The 9492-nt window shown below is 36.0% G+C and overlaps 2 protein-coding genes across 2 annotated transcripts in view; one reads left to right on the plus strand and one right to left on the minus strand.

Moving 5' to 3' along the window:
- Window positions 1–9492, minus strand: part of LOC138321053 (ADAMTS-like protein 2) — a 121079-nt gene that overhangs the window by 52014 nt on the left and 59573 nt on the right. The window lies entirely within an intron of this gene.
- Window positions 4212–7370, plus strand: LOC138321051 (galanin receptor 2a-like). Its single transcript, XM_069264448.1, has 2 exons — window positions 4212–4407; window positions 5925–7370. The coding sequence occupies exons 1-2, from the start codon at window positions 4390–4392 to the stop codon at window positions 6999–7001; spliced, it is 1095 nt and encodes a 364-aa protein (XP_069120549.1). The 5' UTR covers window positions 4212–4389; the 3' UTR covers window positions 7002–7370.

Consider the following 9492-nt stretch of genomic DNA (forward strand, 5'->3'; position numbering starts at 1 on the left):
TCATATGACGTTAAGGGATACGAAAAATATTTGATATACTTAATATTTAAGGACAGTTTTGGCTTATTAGTGAGGTAGTTCAAGGCCAAATCTCTTTCTCAGTCTGAAGACAATATGTGTCATCGATACAATTAAAACATGTATTACTTTTGGTTTCTGCTTTGTGGGTTTTTTTTTTTTTTTTTTTTTTTTTTTTTGTTATTTTTACTATGAAATCGACATTTAAGCTGACACTGCAAGTAAAAAAGGCTTCAGTGTTGTATTGGAAAAGAATTATTTTTCAATTGGTTTGGAAATACTCCTGCTATTGCCTACATCGTCCGGTTATCGGTTTCAAGGAGTGAATGGTCATTTCGTTGCGAGCCTTCGTGGATACCAGTTTGAAAATTATATTATGATTGGCTGTCTCCGTTTGTGTGTAAATAACATGTCAGCTGTTTACAGTTATTGGTATTTTTATACAAAGTAATAAAACCCACACATCATCATTACTCATTATTAATGAAGGTGAACAAATCTTTTGAATAAAAAATCTCAAGCAAAATCAGCCAACCGATTTGTGTTTTTCACTGAAAATTTCTTGTGGGATTATCAAGACAACACAGCTATTGATTCCATTCATGAGTGTTCAGGGTGAAATGGTTGTTAATGATCTGTGATGGATTTTCGAGATAACATGCCTATGAATCTTCTTCCAGGAATAATCAGCGTTATGTTAATTTTGCAAGGTTTAACAAGAGGCCCAGAAGGCCTGTATCGCTCACCTGGTTCGTAATGCCAAGTTATGTTCTGAATACAGGGTCATTGTTCCGTTTCTAAAGGAATTTAAATATTTACCTCTATTTCCCTTATCAAGCCCAACCCCTCCCGCCCCCAAGGGGGTCAGAGCCAAAATGTATACATATTATGTTCCCCTTCCTCAGGGATGTTTCTGGGCAAATTTGGTTACAATCCATGTAGAACCCTATTAATAGTAGCGATTTTTTTAATGGTTTACTTTTATTTCCATTATTGGGCCCGCCCCTCAAGCCCCCGGGGGTCAAAGCAAACACTTATACAAACTCTATAACTCTTCCCCAAGGATGTTTCTGGTCAAACGCTACAATCCATGCAGAACTCTAGGACTAGTAGCGATTTAATGATGTACCTCTATCTTACCTCTAATTGGTATGAGGAAGTGATAGTGGTTATGTCTATTCTTGCTGCAAGTTAAATGAAGTCATTAAGTGTTGTAGGAAAAAAAACTTTTTGCACAAATCTTTGTTCGACAGAATGGAATAGTAAACATTCTTTCATTTCTCAAGTTATATCGATTATCGTTAAAGTCAACAAAGTATTGTTCAATTTGTTCATTTAGATATGATGGCACTTTACCTAACATTATTTTATATAAGATAATAAGTCAATGCTTCTTTCGCCTTACAGCAAGAGTGTCCCAGCCGAGTTCACAGCAACTTATTGTAGAGGTGTCCCTGCACAGTCCTGTAATGATACGGACAGATTCTAACTGTACATGTATAGACTCAGGGAGTGCAGCTTCTTGTTGAGTACAATTATCCCAGATAACATTACCATATTCAAATATAGGTCTGATATAAACTTTATAGATAGAACTTAAAGCCTTCGAATAAGCTTGTGTTTGACCGACTTCAGTAGATTAATCCGTTTATAGGCTTTGGAATGAATGTAATTAATATGATGGTGCCGCTTTCCATCTTGAGAGAATAATATTTAAAGATGTTTATGGTTAGTGACATTAGATACAATATCTTTTTGAAATATAACATCTGGACACAGGATGCTTCTTTTACGGCTAAATGTTAGTGATCCGGTTTCATCTGGGTTAAATTTAATGTCCCATTGTTTGGACCATGTATCAATATAATTAAGGTCTCTGATGAGACTCGCAGCTGTATCGACAGGCTCATAATCAATTACCTTAAATATTAATGTGTCATCAGCAGAAAGACGTTTTTCATTTGTAATACATTCAGTTATATCATTTATATAAAAAAAAAAGAAATAAAAAGTATCGATCACTGACCCCTGAGGGACTCCAGCATTTACCAGCTTATATGTGGAGAAGTGTCCTTCTGTCATTACTCTCTGTTTCCGATTGCTCAAATAATTTTGAAGCAGTTTAATAAATTGTCTTTAATGCCATACATTTCTAACTTATATAAATTACCAGGATGATAAACACGATCAAAAACTTTGCTGATGTAGCAGAAAAAATGACCTAATATCAATTCCATCATATATCTTTTTTTGAATAATATTGTTGTACAAACAAAATAATTGATAAACAGTCGAATCCCGTGGTATGAACCCTGATTGGTATTTTGATATAATTTCATATGCAATTAAGTGATTGTATAGGGGTTTAAAAATAGCTTTTTCAGAAACTTTAATAAAACCCCATTTTCCTCGTGGTTGTTATAAGAAGACAATATTAACAACCGATGACAAAATATAAAAAACAGATGTATGATGACAAAAATATCAAGAAGGAAAAGGTGATTTACAACAGGTAACAGGTGTCTTCAACTGTACCAACTATTACACTGTACACATTGATACAATTGTGAGTGTTTATTTTTATGATTTGCAAGTATAAATATTCATTTCGCTTCAGTTCTACTTCGTGAAAGATATACTTATGGACATTGGTAAAGAATGCTCCACCGCTGACAAATGGATTTTTTTTTCTATCGAAAACAGGAGCAGACGATTTAGTATTTTCTTCAGTTGCAAAAGTTACATACTTTACACCATTACCACCATTGTAAACTTTGAGCTTCCAATTTTACTTCAAGATAAAAATATTAAAAATGATTACATGCATCCCGAAAAAATTCCCTGGCACTCTGTCCTATATGGAATGAAGTACTGATTGCAATGCGGATGCACCAAAAACAAAAAATAAATCATTTGTTTATTATCCCCCGCTTTCTCCGAAACACGGGATATTAATTTGGGTTTGTCCGTCTGTCTGTCCGTCCGTCTGTAACACTTTTTTCCGTGCAATAACTGTAACAAATGTCAACCGATTTTCTTCAAACTTGATGACAAGGTTAAATGCCTTATGGGCTCGGCTGAGTTCGATCGCGACTGTCGATTGACCTTATTTAGCGGAGTTATGGCCCTTTGAATTACTAAAAACTTCATTTTCTGCCATTTCCGTGCAATAACTGTAACAAATGTAAACCGATTTTCTTCAAACTTAGTAACAAGGTTAAATGCCTTAAGGACTCGACCAAGTTCGATCGCGACTTTCAACGGACCTTATTTAGCGGAGTCATGGCCTTTTGCTTAAATGGAAAAAAAGTCAGTTTCTGCCACTTCCGTACAATAACTGTTATAGATATTAACCGATTTTCTTCAAACTTGGTAACAAGGTTAAATGCCTTAAGTGCCGCCAGGTTCGATCAACTCTTTCAGCGGATGTTATTTATCAGAATTATGGCCCTTTAACTTACTACAAATGTCATTTTTCTGCAGTTTCTGTGTAATTAAAACTAATATTGTTAAAACTTGGTAACAAAGTTAAATGCCTTAAGGGCTTAGCCAAGTTCGATAGCCACTTTTGGCAGATCTTAATTAGCAGAGTTATGGGCCTTTGATTTAATAAAAAATAAAATAACCTCAATAATGTTTACCTACAATATGTCCTGAAAGCGGGGGATGGATATTCCACGAATTTGCTTGTTATTTTTTGTGTAGGCCTACCGCAGTACGACATCAGGCTTGTTGTATATTGAAAGCATCACAAAAGTGACACAAACATTCATCTAACATTTAAAGTGCATTATCTTTGGTCATCTCTGCATTCTCACTGAGATAATCACAATAAGTTACGCCAATAAATTGATTGTTGAGTGAGGATTGATATATAGGTACGAATCCCTCCATTTGTTTATAATCACAGTCGAGAAAACGCTTGCAGTGTTAACGTTACGTTTGACTTTTAAACTGGCGTAGGGGAGGTTCAAAACGATTAAGTTAATTTTACACAAAAAATAACAAGTAATATATACTTTTACGGTAATGAAAGGTATATTTAGTTGAAGAGTATGTGTTTAAATTTTGAAGCGAAAGTGAGAGTCGCCATGCATATTACACCATAATAAGATTTACTGACCACTTTAAAGTGTTAGGGGGTCACCACGTGACGACTCTCCGTCAATCATTTGGGGACATATCTTTCCGAGGTGCGATAAATAACTATGATGAACTTATCATACAACAATGCAATCCGAGTACATTAATTAATTCCGCGTAATTACACATACATTATGTATCCAGTTAAAGGACCAGAGCACGTATATAGTGTTACAGCTGTTGTTCGTTATCATAGCTACAGTAAGGGCCGGCAAGAAAGTATTCAATATGTCGGCTACAATTCCGGTAAGTTTTTGTTCTGTTTTTTTGGGTTTTTTTTTTTATTTTTTTTTATATATATATAGTCATATTTCAATTACCTTTTGTATTAAGCTTATTAAGTATACATGCATGCATTACATATACAAATCAGCTGTGTTTTTCAAAAGACCTTTTATTGCTATAAGTATATTTTTTGTCTTCTATGACCCGTCATATAGGCGACTGTTACCAATAATTCAAAAGTCTGGACGATGCTAGACTAAGACTTCGAAAGAAATTAATTTCTGTTTTTTTTTTTAGATTAAAACATAATGATAATTGTTGCATTGTTCCATTGAAACATATACGGTTGTTTATTTTAAATCGTTTTTACAATTCGAACTTAGCTGATATTAAACAGGTAAAGCGAAAAAGAAAAGTAAAATTAATACGATCAATAAACAGAAGGAGATTTTATTTATTATTCTGCACGTCAAGTGAGACATGTTTACTGTATGGCAATGTATTTGTTTTAGGGTGTGATTGTCATAAGTTGTAATACGAGGTTCAACTGATCGAAAAAAATATTTTCACTAATAGTTGAATTTCTAAGCGATTGCATCTTTCATGTTTGCTATGTATCGTAAATGTACATATATAATCAGGTTTTTTTTAATCATACAACGATTTAGCAATGACGTCAGCAAAATAGTCACAAAATATTTAGACCCATTGATATGCTTCATTAAACAAAAGTCAAATCCGTAGTAGAGAAAATCACAAGGACTCATTAATGCAGAAATGAATGTTTCTTGCTATACGAATAGAGTCTTGTCCTATGGCAACAAAGTAATTAACTGAACTTTTCATGTCCAGAACGAATTATCTAGAGGAAACTTTATGACACGGCATTTTGCCATACTTTCTCCTGAGTTCAAATGTTCACCACTTTTAAACAGAAAGGTTCATGATAATTATAGTTTTCTACGTTAGAATAACACTGCGAGGTAATTATTGATAGAATTTACATAGAATATATTCAGAATAAGTACAAAGTCAACATAGCATTGCATTCCCCATACTTTCGCCACTGAACGAGACACGGTGAATGAGGATTTACAACCGGTAGAAAGCGAGCGCTGAAACTGTGAACAAACATGCATATGGACGTCTGTATAGGAAAAGAATAATACAGTGTACATCTTCTTATGCAAGAAGAGCGGTGATTTGTTTAAATCAACATCTGTTTTTCGTTGTTCAAATTTCGACCAGACTCTCATGTTGCGGTAAATATCTGTGAGGCAAAACTAACGCGTTTCTTCGCAGTTTTAGTGATAAATTATTTCATTAAAATGAATTGTTGGTAAGGTACATGGTCCAAAGTTTTCTGTCATATATATATATATTAGAAGCTGACATGTTTATGCTTCCTTCATTAGACATAATTTCCGATATGATGTCATCTTTATAATATCATACAGATTAAGGAAATATGCCAATTGATAATACAGATCTATTTTTTCGATATCGCACAATATTAATTTAATTGAACTGTCTTTCAGCCAACGACGTTTGGGTACAATACCACCGTTAATAGTACTTGGCCAGTTTATCATGGAAATCACAGCCACGTGAAATTTGGAATGACTCCTGATCGAATCCTACGAATAAAGGCTCGCCATATCCCCGCCATTGTGGTATCGGTTCCGTCCAACTTATTCATCATTGCTATAATCCTTGGCAACAAAAACCTGCGGACTCAAGCTTTCTTCTTGGGAGTTCTCAGCATCAGTATATTTGACTTGTGTAACGGTGTGTTCGTACTTCCGATGAGCATGGAACATCAACTTCACTGGGCCACCAAATGGAATCATGGGCAACATGTTTGCACTGCCTTCCAAATCATAGTATACATGAAGACATTTCTTTCTTCTCTGATGAACATTGCTATATGTTTCGAACGGCTACTATCAAAACTTAAATCAGAAGCTATTGTAAGCCAGAAGACGGCGTCAACAATGGCTGGGGCCCTGATTGCACTTCCTTGGGGTATAGGTGCCATAGTCTGCGCGCCGATTCTTCTTGATAACAGAATGGATATGCGGCACGTTGTTGACGACCAGTATTGTTTGTTTGTGCTAGAGCAGAGTTCCCTCGTCCCTATCCTGGTAACAATGCACCTTGTTCCGCTCGTCCTATTGTTCCTGGTTCCTATTGTAATGTTGGTTGTCTACAAATACAAGAACTTGCGCTGGCATCGTTTCCCAGCAGAAGATTTACATCTGGAAGTAGTATCTTTGCAAATGTCCACGTTGAGTGCTTTGGTTGCGAGTCTAATCTATTTATTGACACTGGGTCCTATAACTATAGTGATCACGATGTTTGTAATGTGCATGAAACCGCTAGGGACTGACTGTCCGACTGGATATACGTACGAGAATGCTTACACTGTGTCTATTTTATCCAGCGCAATCACACCTTTTGTTTGGACAATTACCATAGAGGTACGTGATGTCTTATCGTCATTAAAATCACACGTGGTAAAACTGGTGGCACCTAGTGACGGACGGAAGAATGTACTCTCCTTCTCTTCTCTTCGTAACAAAATGTCACACGACGATACAGCTGTACTCTCTTAGTACAGAAACATTATTACTTTAGTCATAACTTAACACATTCAATAATCAAACATTGCTTTTCATCTTCTCTATACTTTACATTGCATAACGTTTGTACTATCTTAGTATGGAAAGTTGCATGTTACAATTATGTTTGTCGTTCAGTTTCTCGTTCACATGCTTAAGAAGTACGTAACGTTGAAATACAAAATGTGACAATGGGATGAGTTTAATCTTAATTCTTCAGGGATATAATTTGGGGAGGAGGCAAAATGATATATATATAATTTAGTTTCTGACTATTAATGTACCGATATGTATGGTTCCCTCAGTCAATCTCGCCAAATTAATATTATGTCATAACTTTACACATTAAATAATTCAATATTTTTGTGTGTGTTCTATTGTTGATATGTATTGTAAGATACTAATCATATATTCTGTTTATCCTGCAACCATTATGGTGTGGAACAAATCCACGTGATCGAATTGACGGATAAAGCATTTCGTATTGACGGATAAATCAAAAGTTTATGCGGCAGTAGTTATCCGTCAGTACGTGAGACAGTTGCAGGATAAATGAACAATTTGGATCCGGACATGAACAATACACGATAGATACATTAGAGGTGTGCATTGGAATGGTATAGCGTAAAAGTTTGTGTGTACAATACACGATAGATACATTAGAGGTGTGCATTGGAATGGTATAGCGTAAAAGTTTGTGTGTACAATACACGATAGATACATTAGAGGTGTGCATTGGAATGGTATAGCGTAAAAGTTTGTGTGTACAATACACGATAGATTCATTGGTTTGTTTGTTTGTTTGATTGATTAATTAACGTCCTATTAACAGCTATGGTCATGTAAGGACGGCCTCCCATGTATGCGGTGTGTTGCGTGTATGTTGTGCGAGGTGCGTGTTTTTGGAGACTGCGGTAAATTCGTGTTATGTCTTCTTGTATAGTGGAACTATTGCCCTTTTTATAGTGCTATATCACTGAAGCATGCCGCCGAAGACACCAAGCAACACACCCCACCCGGTCACATTATACTGACAACGGGCGAACCAGTCGTCCCACTCCCCGTTTGCTGAGCGCTAAGCAGGAGCAGAAACTACCCCTTTTATAGACTTTGGTGTGTCTCGGCCAGGGGACAGAACCCAGAGCCTTCCTCACAGGGGCGAACGCTCAACGCAAGGGCAAAAGTGAGGCGGTGCCAAGGAAGGCATTGGGAAAGATAAAGTCAGTTAGGAAGAAAAGAAAAGATAAGATCCTAAATTTAGTCGCCTTTTACGATCATGCAATAGGGGCAGCAGGTACAATTCTAACGCCCTTGGAGGTGTGCATTGGTATGAAATAGCGTAAAAGTTTGTGTGTACAATACACGATAGATTCATTGGAGGTATGCATTTGTATGGTATAGCGTAAAAGTTTATCATTATAAATCTAGTAAATCTCCAAATATACACCCGAATTTTTTTGGTATAGATTGTATTGTAAGTCGATCTTAAAATTAAGGTCAGGTCAGATTTTTTTTGTGTAATGATGGGGTAGGACTGATTTGTTTACTGAATAGTCGAAGCGCAGTAATATAAATCATTTTCGCTTCTTCCCCTTATAACATCCTTTATATAAGCTCCTCATATCGTAACTAGTTCCACAGCCTTGAAGTGTACACGGAACGGAAAATAATATTTCGATATGTTATTCTGTTTGATCTCCTGACAAGAATGTTGAAAACCGCATCAAAATCGGTCGCTTCAGCACCGAGATACCGCCCTCCGAAATGCTCGATTTGGGGAATAACCTGTATATCGACTGCTAATCAGGGAATCGGCCGCTCACGCTGATTTGGGGAATAACCGGATGTGACGTCACGAGAACAACGGTAGTGAGGTGTTTGGTAGTGAGGATAGCTATAGCACAAGGGGGACTTATATGTATTCCTGAAATGGGGTTACGAGAATTTTACAAATATATATACAGTATACAGTTATGATGACGATTTAATTAATATATAATAGGAAATATTGCAACTGAAATCAGGCCCTCCTAAATGCTCGATTTTTACCTGTATATCGACTGCTAATCAGTGAATCGGCCGCTCATGCTGATTTGGGGAATAACCGGATGTGACGTCACGAGAACAACGGTAGTGAGGTGTTTGGTAGTGAGGTTATAGCACAAAGGGGGACATATATGTATTCCTGAAATGGGGTTACGAGAATTTTACAAATATATATATACAGTATACAGTTATGATGACGATTTAATTAATATATTATAGGAAATATTGCAACTGAAATCAGGCTAAATTCATATGTAGATTAGCGGAAATATGTATAAGTTATTTATGTTTCTGGCATAAAACATTTAACTAGGCCTAGAGATCTTATCTCTGTTTTAACAGCTTGCTAAATTATCAAACCTCGGAAATATTCAATTTTCATAATGTGATCTAAAAAGAGACGAGTTCGAAAAATGATGGTCATATAATTATCCATTTG

The sequence above is a fragment of the Argopecten irradians genome, chromosome 4, assembly GCF_041381155.1.
Source record: "Argopecten irradians isolate NY chromosome 4, Ai_NY, whole genome shotgun sequence".
Classification (NCBI taxonomy): Eukaryota; Metazoa; Mollusca; class Bivalvia; order Pectinida; family Pectinidae; genus Argopecten; species Argopecten irradians.